This window comes from Ylistrum balloti, unplaced genomic scaffold (genome assembly GCF_031769215.1).
Source record: "Ylistrum balloti isolate Yb309-2 unplaced genomic scaffold, AGI_CSIRO_Ybal_v1 Utg370266, whole genome shotgun sequence".
Classification (NCBI taxonomy): Eukaryota; Metazoa; Mollusca; class Bivalvia; order Pectinida; family Pectinidae; genus Ylistrum; species Ylistrum balloti.
In genome coordinates this window covers 116,708-134,026 of record NW_026782208.1, presented here as the reverse complement: position 1 = coordinate 134,026, position 17,319 = coordinate 116,708, and the positions used below count along the sequence as shown (strand labels likewise).

Genomic DNA, 17,319 nt, shown 5'->3' with positions numbered 1-17,319 from the left:
GTTTTTAACGAATTATAAGCATCTTGCTTCATGTCCTGATTTCAGCATTTCTTGCAGAACGAAAGATATACAGAAGCAATCTGATAGAGCCGGAATGGCATCACTAATTAAAAAAATAACAGGAGAGTGCCGTATTATATTATTTGAAACCATTTATGGAGATTGCTTTTAGAAAGTTACTATCTTTCAATAATGATGAACAATTTGACGGTAGCATCCTCAGGTAGACGGGCATGTATTTTCATTGAGGCCATCTATTATCGTCGTACCTGGTGAATCTGAATAGAAATGAAGAGCTGAATTCTTGTTAATGTCGGTCTCCCATATTGATGACAGTTTGTTGTGTTATCGAACATCAAGGCACATATATTCCTAACATTAACCGTGGCATCCACGGATGATTTTGCTGATTTTAAATACAACGTCGAAAACGTGTATTGATATTTTGTCCACTGCGAAAACGAACAAAATGTGATAATATAAAAATGTGTAATAGCGTGCATTTATGAATCTACATTTCAGGCATCTGGATTTTGAAACACCGTCAAATGAGTTCATCTCAATCCAGACTTATTTTACCTAGGATTTTTGAAAATTGAAATTCCGTAAAAGGGTTTAAAGGGTGAGACTAAATTGGGGAAATTATGTGAAATTCTAATTCTCAAAGTACATATCTATTTCCGGAAAACAGTATTGTCTGTTGTAAGCACGAAAATAGCTCTATTTGGGAAAACTTTCGTGTGATGCAGTTCCTTGCAGATTTACAAAACAACCTAGGCTTCTTTTCATTTCAAATAAAAATTGTTTTTCCGTACCCTTTTGTTGTATTTCTAAGCGGTGTAAAACATTGTAAACATGACCTAATATGTAGCTTCTGTATTAGAGTATATTGTACGATGGATTATGAGTTTGATAACGACTTTTAGTCAATAAGTGCTGACGTGGATGGTCAGGCGTTGCTCTCACAAACGGCCTATTGGCTGTCATAGTAAAGTACAAAATATTATGTACTGAGTGTGTAAGTAGATTTGCTATGTGAGAAGATTTAGAAGAAATTTTCATCGTTGTTTGAAATCCATTTTGTGCCAATATTACGTATATTCTCAGTATGATCTGGCAACAGCCTGAAATCCATCTTTTTATTGACATAACGAACACTTCCTATGATAAAGCAACTATATCCTAAAGTGAGATTAAAATGACATAAAAATCCCATAAATTACTGGCACACTTCATTTTTTTTATTTTATAAATAGGCCTTATTTATTTCGAAATCCCCGCTAAAGTTCACAAGACAATTTAAGTCATCAGAACTTTTATTATATTACCCGTTTCTAGATAAATATCCTCTTAACGAAAGAAGATCGGTAGCATCACTTATAATAGCTCTTTTTCATGTACAAAGAAATGTGACTGCTAGTGATATTTATCACTACCAGAGCAAATATCTTTAAACACAGCCATTTAAGTCATCGTCTAACCAATATTATCATACAATTAATCTACAGTTGATAATAATAGTAATTGAAACTTTCTGTATTAAGCAAATGATAAATACACACACACACACACACACACACACACACACACACACACACACACACACACATATAAATTTACCTTCCTTGTATTTGTACATATTGTTTTGAGTAGGGAATGATGTCGCTCCTGTGACATGTACAATGAGTAGTTTTCCGATCGATACAGCCATGCCCAGGGAATCCTTAGACACCGTAGTATTTAATGATGATTAAGGTGGGAGACTGACACGAAATTCGTTCAAATACTGTCCGTATCCTTATCATTTCAACAATAAACAAACCTTAACTTAATTAAGAAAGCATGTGCATGGCGTTCATTACGGTCTACACATACGGTTTTCATATTTGATCTTGAACGTGTTTGTATAAAAAAACCCTTTATCGTTAAATCGATCTAAACGCTTCAAGCACTACAGTGTGGTGCAATTTATTTATTTTTTTACTTCATAAGGCTTGTTGAAATATTCAATCTTATATATGTATTTCCATAATAATAATTTGATGAATGTGAATTCACCTAAAAACAGTGTTAAGAGAAACTCTCGCTTATATATTCATATTGGTTAAAAATCTGTAATTTGTTTTAAAAATCGAAATGACAGGCTTGAAAATGTAAAGTTTGCTTTAGATATGTTTAGATACACGGTGTACTTCCAATTAATAAATAACTTGGATATTGGAAACTAAACATACAAGTATTAAAGGACTGAAATGTATTGCTATAACGTAAAATCTGCTGATTAAATAATTAGGAATTTTTGACACATTCTATCTAATAATGATAATGAATATATGTATGTTTAAAACGTTTGCCGTTGATGCCTTTAAAGTCAAACACAAGCGCCTCTTTACATTTACATAACACTTGCACCTTTGAATATCAAACTGAATGGCTACATTTTTATTTCGTTTTCTGTTTGAAACACAAAGGACGGCCGAATTATGGAATTTTGAAATGGAGGGTTGGCATATTGGAGGAGTGTTAGGACAATGTGATTTCATCAAAATGTGGCCTAATTCATTGGATTGCAATTCCAATGTACGTTACATTGAAATTTCAATTAAATGTAAAGTTTACTCCGACGAGTGGTATTTTCTGACGAGTCTTTAATCGATTATTTTTTTCCTTTGGTGGTGAATGATGAATGGAACACAGTTTCCAGATAAAGGAAAGTCCACGGGAAACGCAGAAAAAATGGGGGGCATTTTAGGGTCAGGGGAAGGGCAGATAAGGTTGGTTATTGGCAGGGGTGTGTTCGGTAGAAGGATTCGTTCGGCGCTCGCAGACATAGGTAGAGCATGATGAGAAACACTTTATGGCACAGCAGTGCGCGCCATAATCTCGTCTGCAACAGCAAGAAGGTGAACAGGCCTACCGCTATAGGAACCATTACCATCATCGTCTCACGTTCTTTCTTTGGGGCAATATTGGTTACATAAATATATTAATCTTTTAAAACACAGGTTAATAGGACAAAACCCCTAACAATAAAACCACCAGGGAGGAACACAGGGGCAGATAACTCTAGATTAGAGAAGGTCTGTCTGGGAACTTTGGTCCGTAGTGGTACATTTAAAACTGTATAATTCATACACGGCTGAATTCACTTATCTCACAGGAAGTTAAGCAAGATAACTTTTGATAAAGAATTCCATCAGGAAAATGGACAAAAACGTCCTTGACTTTTACGATATAGTTAAAATAATTGCATATAATGCAATTCTCTTATCTTGTTTGTTTAACGGGAGGTCAACTTCGACATAAATGGCGTGTAAAAACATTTAGTCATTCTCAGGTATTTAAACAATTAACAGAAAAAAACAATAATGCTAAACACGTAGATCTGACTCCAGGAGTTACAGTGTTACACCTAGACTTTGTTGATAAGTGATGTATCCACTAAGTACGTACCTATCTACAAATCATTCATTTGGTCCCAAATATGATTTGTTCTGGCGTGTCTAATTCACAAATTGAGTTCTCGGTATGCGTGTTTATTGGAATGACCAGCGAGAATTTAAGCCGAAATGCATTTGCAAGTTTCCACATTGGAATGTATACTGAGTATATCGCAATTCATATTTAGGAAGTAGAAAATAATGTAAAACTGAAAGTAAATGGATGTCGAGTTACCTTCCAGTAGAACAGCTGAAGTGTTGTCACTCTGGCCTGCCACGACCGTGAACCGTCCGCTGTTGGCGGTCGTATTGAGGAATTGTAAAAGATCCAGTACATGTCTTGATTTGAGGTCTAAACTTACACCTGAAACACAAAAGAACATTACATAAATTTTCTGTAAATAATACTGCAGATGCCACGATGTAAAATAGTGGAACAATTTTTCTTTACATAACAACGTGCTCAACTTGTAGAAAACATATATTACCACACAAGACTAATATAAACTTTGAGGATTCATGCACAAAACAACATTCTTTATTTAACGAATAATATACAGAAATGATAAAAAAAACGATGTGGTTAGAGAACAAAGCAGCTTCAACAATCACCCATCCATCATTGTTAGACGTGCACTAAGAGTTACATTGACCTTACGATTGCCTTGGTTACTACAGGTCGACAGCCGAGTGGTATTTGAAGGCATATCTGTGGATGTCATTACTGGGCATAGGAAGACAAAACAAAGATAATGAGGGTTGCCATTGTGTATTTTGGTGGTACTTCCGGTTTGATGTGCGTTGGACGACTGCCGCTTGCACTGTGTGACCTGTGATTGCCAGCGGAGCACATTGACCGGCATCAATAGCGTTATTTTTTGGCTGGCACATCAATTGTATCCAGCTGATTAGTCTACAGCAACAGAGAGTAAGATAACTAGCATGTGTGCAAACGACACTAATTATGACCGACATATCATCAGCACACCATTGGTTCAAGGGATTGCTTGAGAAAATAGAATATCAATACTACAAACGAAATTGTGTTTTTGAAATGCTATATAATTATGAAAACATGAACAATTACATCAACATCAACATCAACGCATAGTCAAACTTTACATGCGCATGATTATTCAAAGCATCAATTTGAGATATGGACATAACGATATCCCGAATAAAAAAAACATGTAATTGCTGCTCTCTCAGAGCTCTTGAAAGTTGAATATATGATCTAGGAAAACTATCATAATTAACTACATTTAGTATACTGAATAAAGGAGAGTGAAGTATGAAAATAAAGTAATACATTACAAGTAATACATCCTGCTTGATTGTCATTTCATTTTCAGCCCCAATCACGAGAGCAATTCAGCGGTAAAGTGCGTGTTTATCCTCAAATAAAACGCAGTATTAAAAAGTTGCCTAGTTATAAAAACGTCAATTATACATTGATTACCGCCAAATGAAGCGTGAGTTCGTTTAATTAAGTTTAAAAGATACAAGCTACAATCAGAGACGATGACATTTACAGTAAATCTTCTGAAATCACACATTGATTTTATCCAGATGAAAAAGACATGCCTACATCAACTGCAATTGCTAATGGTCAGCTACAAATGGATATGACCAAACTGCCAAGATGACTGTCCATGATAATAAGTGATAACGTGTGCACCAAATAAATACCGTTTGGTGTCGCTTATCTCGACAAAGAAGGGACGAGCGTAAATCGCCGGAAATTGACAGCCATTCAACAGAAACTTCGGCAACACAATAGCCAATTTGCAGAAACCAATAATTGAGACGCAAGGCTGCGGTCAGATTTAAGGGACACAATTTGATCGACGCCTTCATTGTTCCGAATTTCATGTCATTATTATCATGTCCGAATCGTAGACTTTTTGACGGCACAATATTTGGAACACGTCACCAACTCTGAAAACTCTGATACTCAACATCCATCATAGCAGTATAGCAAAAATGATCTCCAAAAAGCCACCTTTATATCGGAAACAACACAAAATTTTAAAAATCAAACACCGTTAACACGACTGACTCTAATAAAACGTCACTAATCATAATCGTGATTGGTTTTCAAGATAATCGTGATTTACCTATCTTATCAACAAAGAAATGCATGTTGTGCGATGTTTTTACTGTCTGATCTTATTATTAATATGGGTGTGTACATACCAAAATTATGAAAATATTGAAAGTAAGGTTTTTGTATATACTTGTATATAGAATCAGTATATACACGTATATACAAAGAGCCAGAAGATCCGACCGGAGATTGATAATAGGTTTCTGGCATACTTTAGCAGACTGCCTTCTTACATCGCGGATCGAAGTCGGATTAGTGAGTTCTATCTTTAGAGACAAAGGTTTTTTTTATCGTTTTATGTCTGAAAAATATCGAATATATGCATTTAGTACCAATGATTTTCTCTTTGGTTATATGGTGACCGCGTACGACGGGGAATAATGTATAATAAAACGTACCATATGGACAAAAACGAAACTCAATACGAATTATGTTATATGGCACCTCATCTTATTATATATTTAGACTATATTTGTCAGTTACCAATAATTCGTCCCCATAAGCGTGGTCTAATCAATGTTAAAGTCATGTCAAATATAAAACTGGTTCCAATATCAATCAATTGAAAACGGAAAAAGAACAAAAAAATTCACGATTATTTTACGTGCCATTTGTTCATTGTAAATGCACCTACAATATTTAAATTGTAATCTTATATAAAAAGTAAATATTTTTCTTAGATAACCTACGGACTTTGGATTCTTGGCCCAATTCATCAGGTTGATCATCTTATGTGTATTTGTCAGTCGTGTTATCTAAAGTAAAGAAAGTTCTCAGAATCTATCCAATTTTTATGGGAACATGCCTCAATCAGATAGTAAGACCACCGCCATTGTGATAGGATATATACAACAGTTGGTAACACTGGGTAGGCTTTGTTATGGTACCAGAGGTATATAGTGCACTATTTCTGGATGATATATGTAAAAAAGATTCCTTGTGTATGCCTTTTAACAGAACAGTATTCTGATTGGGTAAAGCGGTATATTGTTTATCGTGATTTTTTAAACTAATTAAAATTAAAAATGAAGATAAGTATCGAATCAATTGATAATATGACATGCGATATAATCATGTAATTCAAACGTTTGTACTCTTTTTCTTAATTATTACAGGAGAGTAACACTCAATATTGCCACTTTATTGAAAAACACTATTGTGCATCCTGTAACTCACATGGAAAAGAGAGACGTCTGGTTTGCCTGGGAAGTTAAGTGGTGGGTAGGTTTACACCAAAGCAGACAGACAATGTTAACATAGAGTGAGTAAACAGGTTCATGTCTGTCTATCTAACTAGTTACTTTATACCTACCATCAAAGGCAAGAAGTGCAGCGGAAGTCAGAGAGATTTTCTTCTTAATCGCCCTACCAATGTCTTCTCTAACACAACCTTTCAATCTAGATCTATATCGTTCGACCTGTCTTTAAAAGGGTCAGAGATTTACTGGATGTACACACGAAAATAAACTTAGATTATCAGTTTCTACCAGATCAATTAGCAGGGGACTGTCGTTATTACGTAAGGCCACGTGGTATTCGCACCCTCATTTCCTGGGGGGAAGGTGAAATGTTGAAAAAAGGTTACGTTTATAATTGGCATTGGTGCAGATTTCAAGATTAACATCGGTTAGGGATCAGCTTCCTGTTGTGTTTTAGGAAAGAGTTCAATTATGTTTGTTTAAAATTTGCCACATTTTAGGTTAAGTTTAATTGAATTTTGAAAATTTTGCTTTGACAAAATCAGGAACTATAAATCAAACTTATTAAAGATGTGTCATTAGGATAAAATTTGCAACGTTTACATTCCAGTTTCTACCTATCTATAGGTGAAAGGTCAAACAAATGTTGAGATGTAAACCTCAGTAACTGGAATCAGAAGACATTGATATAGGTTACATATGTTTGATACAAATACCACATTCAAGCTACTACTAAGACTTACTATAAAGAAATTATTTCCATTGATCTCCTATCTGGAACCAAAAAAAAAAATAAACAGGCAATATTCCAATCTCAAAATATGTTTATCGAAGGATATGCACGGTCTGAGAAGTCTAGCGCATGTAAGACATAAACCACTATGTTTTACTACAAAGGGAAGGATTTCATTCATTCGAATAACGATCAAAGGTGTCTGCATGATACAAAGAGAAATGCTGTTCCTAAACGACAGGGATATAGAATTTAAGTGTATGATATCACTTTTGTTTAGCTGAGGAAGCAGACGTAATACAATTCTATAAATCACTTCAACACATACCGCTTACTTGAAAAAACACTCAATTAATCGAGAGAAGCTAAAGGGTATTTTATTTCAAGAGAGGGTCGAGTTGGAGAAACGGTTCCCTGAAAAGAATTATTCCTCTATCTAGAATCTGAGTCGGATTGTAGTCTATCATAGAACACAGTCACTTGTCCTGAGTGGAACCATTGAGAAGTATTTATACTCTAGTGTTTTATATAAAGAAGCCATCAAATTAGGCAGCTGCCCTACAGCCCAATAATCTTCCTCTTATTCATAACGAAGGGCCTATAAACGTTTGATATGAAAGGAATTGGTCTTAAAAGAAAAACTCTCCTGGACACATGTTGCATACCTTGTAAACACAACAAGATTGCTGCCGCTTTTGATATTAATTGAGGCCGGGGTAAAAGAGATGGTTCTTGGTCATCTTCTGATGGTATCTCTAACGGCGTAGACGTCGGATCATCTCGTGTAACGCCCCGCGCGTGAAGGGAACACGATATACGATAGGGATGGGGCGATAGGTATGCCCATAGACCACGGGTCTACACGTGCAATATCCGTTGATGAAAAATATACTGGTTCAACTATGAAAAGTTTGTTTGATAACTTCAGAGGAGGAATATGAAGAATCATGGCACTTTAATGTTAGACTAAAACAAAAGTTACTAGTATACATAATCAAATATTTTTGAAAATTTTACATGCATCTCGAATCATGGGCCTTCTGCACAGCCGCTTTTCTCGCCTTAATGCAGATACATTTGGTAAATCGATAAATATTGTATATGTTCAATAAATCCCCAAAAGTTTTAATACAAACTTATGCTAAATCATCTATCGGCCACCACTGTGCCAGACTGAATGTGATGGCTTAACACCGCCGACCTTGTGATAATGCCTGGTCTCTTACTGTGGGAACAGTACACGCCACGGATGTAAATATCGACACGAGCGTGAAAGAAATACGCCAGATTCCGTAAGATGTGATATAATGATAGACTTGTCGTTATCTAGCACCGACAAGTGCTTCTCTTGTGAAACCTCCGATACCCTTCACCAATCTGATCTACGGCGCTAGAACGTTTGTCCTAGGTTACCAACCGGAAGTGCAACATCTTGTAAGAGAAAACGATGCCGGATGGAACGAGTATGCGTCTGATCAGTGTTGTCTCGAGGTTTGATTAATAAGCCTCATCTTCTGTATTTTCAACCAACATAGTGAACTTTCATTCTCTCTTTAAGTGTCTGCAACATAAACTTCTTTCTTGAAGGTCTAAGTAAATTATACTTTTAATTTCTACATCCTTCATCTTCTACTTTGTGTATAAAAAAAATCGTTAAAGAACTAAACGTTATGTCGTTCCTTCTTTATACATTTACTACCTTGTCTTATTATGGCTACTTTCCTTGCGAAACATGACCGAGACTCACCAGTGCTCTACTGATGTTACACAGCTTTCAGTATAGCCAACATTAATTGCTGCAGCTAGACAGTCTCATTAAAGAAGGCTGTATCAACAGCATATGATTTCAATCCAATCCTTGGTTCATCTTCAGTAACATTTAATTGACCCTGACGCTTGACTAGAGAAATAACAATGGTAGCCATATTAATCAGACACAGGCATACTGCCATATGGTACCTATCCGATCGCAAAAAAAATCTATTCTAAAACAATTCTAGTTTTTTACTTATTTCAATAGAGGTCACGTAAGTGCTGTACTCGAAGAAACAAAACCGCTATGTACAAGGGTGGGTCGATAATATCATAGGTCATAATCTTATTTTCAATAACTACAACAGAAAGTAGGAAATGCTCAACGGATGATGGAAAGACACAATGTTACTGGTTGTTATTTTTTTCAAAAAATAAATTTAAGCCTCGTGATTACCTTGACCTAAACCACGTGACAAGCAGCTGTTTTGAGAGCATTTAGAGGAGATAATTGAAACCACACAGCAATTATTGAGTTAAGCTCCAGAGTTCGATAACATTGTAAGTTGCGCAAATATGTTTTTGTAACAAACAGCAGCTTTAAATTAGACTTCATGACTTCTGCTTGAAAACAGCTCAGCCTCCCTGTGGTAAGACAGCCATGATATGACCGTCATTAACAAGGCGGTGGGCGATCTATTCCCAGAAAATAAACACTGATTTACCGATGATGCTTAGATCGAGAGAGCCAGCGTTACAATTAAATAAGATCCCAAATGTCTAATTAGCATCTCACAAACCACACTAATGTTGAACGCTACGTGTATTAATCACACATTTTATATTTCCCTGGTGTTTTGAATACCTTCATCTAGTTTAATTATCCACTACTTACGACTTGTATTTCCTCATTCCCACGTGTCCGAGTACTTCCCATCATTACCATTACCACGTTCACACATCTCCTGTGGATCTACATAGCTTACGGCGCTAATCTGATAATCCTCCTGGCGGGTCGAGACCTCACATGCTCGCGAGGTGAGGAATGGCGCTACCCGACATCTTACATGCTGATAGATATGCACGGAACGCTAATCATGACTTCGTGGGAGATTTGAACTCATAACACTGAGGACAAGACGGCCTCCCGGTCTCGCGCCAGTCAATGACAGACATGAATCATTCATTTGGTGTGGGTTCTTTTTCCTATTTTCGAATACTGAAAATTCCTTTCATAAGCATGTCAACTGAAATTATAAAATCTTTTAATGTCGTGATATTTAAACGTGTTGTAATTGTCAATAAAAAGGCATGTTTACAACTGAGTACAATAGCGACTTTCGATATTTGTAAAAAAAAAAACAACAAAAAACAAAAAAGCTTGCTCCCGAAATGGACAGGATACTTTACCCATTTATAACTTTGTATCAGAAGGAACAAACAGCGCTAAGCACACAAAATGACATCACAAGTACACTCACTATGTTAAAAGGATAATGGATGTCGAACCTTTAAGGATTAAGGAACTATGAATGTCAATGACACCTGTTCTAGGTTTGATTTCATACATAAACGTATTGTTTATAGTTGTGTACTTTTGCTATGGTCTTAAATGTCTATTTGTAAGATAAAATACATCTCAGATATACAGCGTTCAACAAAAAGGCCTTTTCTTTCAACGGTCTGCACCGCGCACGTACCCAAGTTTTGTCCTCGTCTTTAGCACTGCGAGCACCATCGTATGCTTATACTCTGTATGACCGGATCAGACTGTTGATTAGATTTTATATATCACATCCTAAGCTGGTCCTATCTTACATAAATATATATAGAGGTAATATATGGATGTTTGGCTGCCAAAGATAGAGAATTCGTGTCAGAAATACACAATGCATTCCTAGGGTGTTTAATTCCCGTACACAATTTTATAAATACCGCCGTAGTAAGCGCTGGTCAAAGGTTCCAACTTTTTATTACAAGCAATTGCGGGAAAACTGTAAATATTTATGTAACGTTGATTACAAGATGGTTGTCGAAAGACAAAACACTGTTTATATATAAGTTTTTCTCATATTTGATGGACGGGATGTAAACAAAGCTGCGTCGGACGGTGAAAACCGAAATATAAAGAAAGGGTAATCACGGACGATCTCCCCAGACATCCCCCCTAGAAAATCAAACCATAAAGAGAGAGAGAGAGGGAGGGGGAATCAGACACCGGCCCCAGAAAACTAAAACATAAAGAGAGAGGGGGGGCATCAGACATCGGCCCCAAGAAAATCAAAACAGAGAGCGGGCATCAGACATCGGCCCCAAGAAAATCAAAACATAAAGAGAGAGAGGGCATCAGACCGCACCCGTCCGGTAAGAAAAGACAGCAAAACAATTATTTTATCTCATAGGTGATATAAGATAGATACATTAACAATAATATTATACCAGACACTGTTATCAAAAGAAATAATTATCTATACGTAGTTTAGGCAGCCTTGTAAGTAAGAGGTGAACAAGGTAAACAGAAGACGAAACTTAAAAATGGGTTGAAGTCTTCATAAAAACACATTAAACAATTAACTAGAAAATCAGTAGTTAAATCAGTGTTATATCTGTGGTAGAAATATAAAGTATGGCACAGAATAGGCAACTCAAGCGATAAAGTGGCAAAGCTCTCGTCCAAATTAGGAAGGACATGCACTTCTCAGCTAGACTAGTAGTGATGTCATACTTCCGGAATCATAGGCCTATCAAACTATCTGCCAGTAATGTCAGGGATGTGCATTACGATAATATATATATATGGCGAGTAAATTAAGAGTATGGACCACCGTGACAGATACATGCGTTAAATACCGGAAGACATATCATGTAATTAAGCAGAAATGCATCAGCAATAATGCATTAACCTTGAAGCATGCTAAGATGGCTTTGTTTCCGTTAATTTATCATTGTTTTTTCACCTCTTATACCTGATAGGACATTGCCACAATGAACTTTTACCATAATACCGATATTTCTGATATCTTGCAGGCGCCTCACGTGTTACCTCTTACTGGAGACTTGTGTTTACTAACCGTATTCAATGATGTTTGTACAATACTGCAGAGGTTGACGTCTTTTATTACTCTCATTGCAATCTAAGTGTTTTCATATCTCTCCCTCTGAGAACGTAGACAGCTCTACAAGGGCAGATAATCAGTCGAAATAGGTCGTCGCTTCTAGTGACTACGTTAATAGAATTAAGAAAACATTAAAATGTTGGATTTTTTTCTGTGTGGAATTGTTTCCGGTACCGCATGCGTATTACGTTCACAAATCGCGCACTACACGTGCATTTTCCATTTACTGAGGTTTGTGATAGCACCCAGAGTAACACAACTCGCATTAAACAAGTCTATGAACCTAATATGATGCCACACGATGCATGTGGCACACGTGTTAGCTCATTTATTGAGTGATATTGAAATATACAGTTTAGTCATTTACCTTATCTGGTACCAACAAAGTACATACAATGTACACGTATGAAATCCTATGAAACGATATCCCAGACCGACTGTTCAGGCATAAAACCCGCCTATTGAGCTATATGGGATAATACTGCGTAATACAGAGAACCAGGTATCGACCTATATGATTACTTTCAGGACAAAATGTTGGACAAGTGTCAAGTATTAGAGTCACAGAAACAAGGTGTACGTATTTCACCCGGGATATAACTTCCACACTGTTCTGACATTCGCGCATTCCGGCCGGATCAGACATAAAACCCCGAACGTTGAACAACGTCAGATCAAAGCACGTGTTTTATAAGTGGTATATGTTAAGATTAGTGTCGAGAACCTTGCGTACGTCATGCCGCAATAATTTCAACAATAAATGTATCGTCCGCGAGCTAACTGACAGACACGGATCTTCATACAACCACTCTTGTAGACATAACCGTCATACAAACAGTAGTCGCGGTCAAGGTCTCGTAACTCCGTATCAAAGGTGACAAGTCTCGGAATGTTGGATGTGATGGTATCCCGTAATATCACATGTGTTTATAACATTATACGGTCTCACGAAAAAAACTACTTGTCTCGAAGTCATATTTACATTCTGCCGTCCCAACTTATGTGCACGCAAATATTAAGCATGTATATATTTTTTTCTGGAAAAGTGCTTCCGCATTCCCGCCTAAAAGTAAATCGATCTTACTGTACATTTTATGCTAGCGGACGTGACGTCACTGGGCAAAACAGCACTTTGTCTTTGTCACATCAGTTTTCTCGTTCTTTTATTCTCTTGTGCATTACATGACCCGCTTAACATTATAGACCCCCTACGAGCACGTGCTTGGAATTGTTACATCGTCATGGCGGAGGGGGCACCCTGCCAGCAACCTCGTGCATGGCCAGAGATATTTACATTCCGCTCGACAAACGCTGTGACGTAAGAATTCATGTCGTCTGCTGAACATATGACAATTATGGTAAATGTTGACGGCTTGGTGTAGTAGCGAGAATTCCAGACAGAAACGTCACAGACTGAGGATGCCCTGTTAGTCTGTTAGTGGGGACTTGGGGGTTAGTTCAATACTTTTTTGATACCTCAATGTCCAGCTTGTCCGAAATAATCGCAACCGATATCGATCTCTACATGTTGAAAAATGATGGCAAAGTGGTTAGTGAATAAACTACTGAGTTTCCATTCTTGACATCTCACCAATTCGAAAAGTGGTCACACTCCAGACATTTCGAATTAACGACAAATGATCCTACCCTAAACATCTTGCTTTAACTGCAAGTGGTCCTATACATCTCGCCCTAGCCACATATGATTCTACCCCAAACATCTTGCCTTAACTACAAGTGGTCCTATACATCTCGCCCTGGTCACAGATCATTCTACCCCAAACATCTTGCCTTAACTACAAGTGGTCCTATACATCTCGCCCTTGCCATATATGATTCTACCCCAAACATCTTGCCTGAACTACAAGTGGTCCTATACATCTCGCCCTGGTCACAGATCATTCTACCCCAAACATCTTGCCTTAACTACAAGTGGTCCTATACATCTCGCCCTTGTCACAGATCATTCTACCCCAAACATCTTGCCTGAACTACAAGTGGTCCTATACATCTTGCCCTGGCCATATATGATTCTACCCCAATAATCTTGCCTGAACTATTAGTGGTCCTATACATCTCGCCCTAGCCACAGATGATTCCACCCCAAACATCTTGCCTTAACTATAAGTGGTCCTATACATCTCGCCCTAGCCACAGATGATCCTATCCGAGACATATCGCCCTATTTACAGATGTTCTTAAATGAGCACTCCGTCAAGGCGACACAAGATCATACACGAGATATCTCTTTCTATCTGAAGATGATCCTATACGAGACATCTCGCCCAGGGGACAAATGGCTCTATACGAGACATATCACCTAGAGGACAAATTGTCCTATATGAGACATCTCGCCCATGAGACAAATTATTCTATATGAGACATCTCGTCTATGAGACAAATGGCTCTATACGAGACATCTCGCCCAGGAGACAAATGTTTCTGTACAAGACATCTCGCCAAAGCGACCGAGTTTCAGTAATATCTACCTGTTTCATTGTGTACACGCCATACGCCTTTTGAGCAGTACGACGTCTAGACCTATTGAGGTTTTATGCACACACACACACACACACACACACACAAACAGAATTCTCATCCTTGTTGCACTGTTTTGCCGCACCTTCCGGTTCGCATCGGAACTGTCTCCCTGTATCATGTCAGCACATCTGCGCAAGATATAAATCTAAACGTCTAGAAATGCAGTTGATTGTGATTTAGTAATAATTAGCTATCTTTTTGTTCTTACAAATACTCCAGTGAAACTGGTCTAGGTACACATTAAAAATGAGAGTATGACAGACTGAAAGACAAAATATGTACATTTTTAAATATGTATATGAATAGTATATACTTTAAGCCCTTTTTATGTTTTAAACATTACTTTTAAATGACAACTTCATATAAATGGGCATCTCATCTAGTTTTCCTACTATTAACATTGTTATTCTTCATGACGTGCTGCTGTATAAAAAGAAACGCGTTTGTAAGCAGCAACGTTTCATACGATCACGAAGGTTATAATATGCGTTACTCAAAGCTTATTGGTTGGTGTATAATAAAGTTGCCTTAAGATCCTGCTCTATACTTTAAACATTAAAACTTCTGTATCATCAATCAACAGAGGAAAACTCATATACAAACTTAATTACTCTCCTCACAATCCATATCCTGTTGACATTATTATCCTAGCAACAACAGCAACCCGAATATGTAATGAAATTCTTATTGAACTTGTTAAAATCTCGCATTTTTATAACTTGTCGGATCAATACGTTATTATTCAACAGGTCATGCTACTATCACCGCCATGGCTACACGAGGAAGATCGTTTCAAATCAAGGATAATATAAAGATGTTACCAAATGAATGTACCATTGTCTCAGGATTAAAAAGAATCTTAGCTTAAGGACTTCAAATTTTATACGATCTATTTTAATGATAAAACAACTAGTCTTACGTAACCATTGCCTTTATTTTCACAAGTGCTGTGTGCATGGACACGTGACAATCTGAAACATCGGAGAATTTGACGTCATTTCATGATTAGTGTGCGAATAGTTTGATCTGATGCATAGACCCAAACCTTTTCCGACTTGAAAATATTAAAATCATGCTTTGAGTGGCTTGTACCAATGGCTAGGCTTTGAAGGGTTGTGTTCATTTGTGCAACAAAAAAAATATTAATAAATAACGCCGAACGTCTTTATCAAACTGGACATTTGATAAGGAATCCTTTTATAAAATTTCAAATTAAACATCTGATCACGAACCGGTCAGAAGAAATTGACCATGGATGTTGAAAGATACTAAGAGAACACGATCAAATATCCGTATATCTGAAACTTTAACATTACGGATAATGACATTTCTGGAACAATTCCATACTGACATTTCGTTTATCAGCACTAAGTAAGATGGGACGAGATATCATGAGGCGAATTGGTCATTATCAGCGAATTCCGAATATTTTCACGAGATATCCTGAACTACTAGGTATCGCTTTACGTTCCACTTCCGCTGGGGAATCAGGGGAGTTTGTAACACTCGGAGATCCACATATAACTAAGGCCAACTCTCGTATGTCTCTCTCTTAACCACATTTTATTGATGTGTTTATCATGCATCATTTGTTGAAAATGTTTAAAATAGATACAAACGAAAGAAAAAAACACCCGATTTATTGGACATTGGAAATTTACAAGTGCACCATCAAAGGTATCTTTTTACCGTTCCAATTAGGCATGAGAGTTGACGGGTAATAGCTGCCCCACCACGAAGTTATTCTGTATTTTTTCTTCTGTTTTAAAGCAGGAACAGAGAGTAAAACCACCTGTTAATGTACATACTGTAGACTTGGTATATCCCCCAGCACATAGCCCGGACGGTATGCCGTCATGTGCTTTAAGTTGGGACGGAAGAAAATAGGTCTGCACCGAATCACTCCCAACCGATAGTCGATGCGCTTACCTTAGCTTTTATCGCAAAACTCCCGCTGTTGCATATTCATGATCGACAAAGATTTGAACAAATAATCCACAAAGTAGACATCGAAGAACATAGAGATATTCCATGGTAATGGCCTTATAACTACGGATATATTGTAAACTACTATTTAATAAAAAATTTGTAAAATTAATGCTTTATCATAATATCGCACTATTTCTGTACGATATTAATTTATTATGATATACAACTTATATTTTAAAGAGTTTTTAATGATACTTTATAGTACGCCAATGATATGGACTTTGATGTAACTATATCAACATAATCTAGTATTATTGTATCTGTACATAAAATTCAGTGGCAAAGATTTTAGAAAGTACTCTTAATTCACTGTCTATACTTTATAGGAAAAAAGTGTTATAACCATTCAGAATACAACAGCTATTTAAAAAAAACCGATAATATTACGTAACACACAACTGACAGTATTGAATTAATGTACCTTTTACAAGGTATAGTGTGT

General features: G+C 36.8%; 1 protein-coding gene across 1 annotated transcript in view; it reads right to left on the bottom strand.

Annotated features, from left to right (window-relative positions):
- The window catches only part of LOC132552673 (protein kinase C-binding protein NELL1-like), an 82,932-nt gene that overhangs the window by 40,164 nt on the left and 25,449 nt on the right, over nucleotides 1-17,319 (bottom strand). The window contains exon 2 of the mRNA XM_060216863.1: nucleotides 3,676-3,804. Coding sequence (XP_060072846.1) covers nucleotides 3,676-3,804 — 129 coding nt within the window. The remainder of the gene's footprint in view (nucleotides 1-3,675; nucleotides 3,805-17,319) is intronic.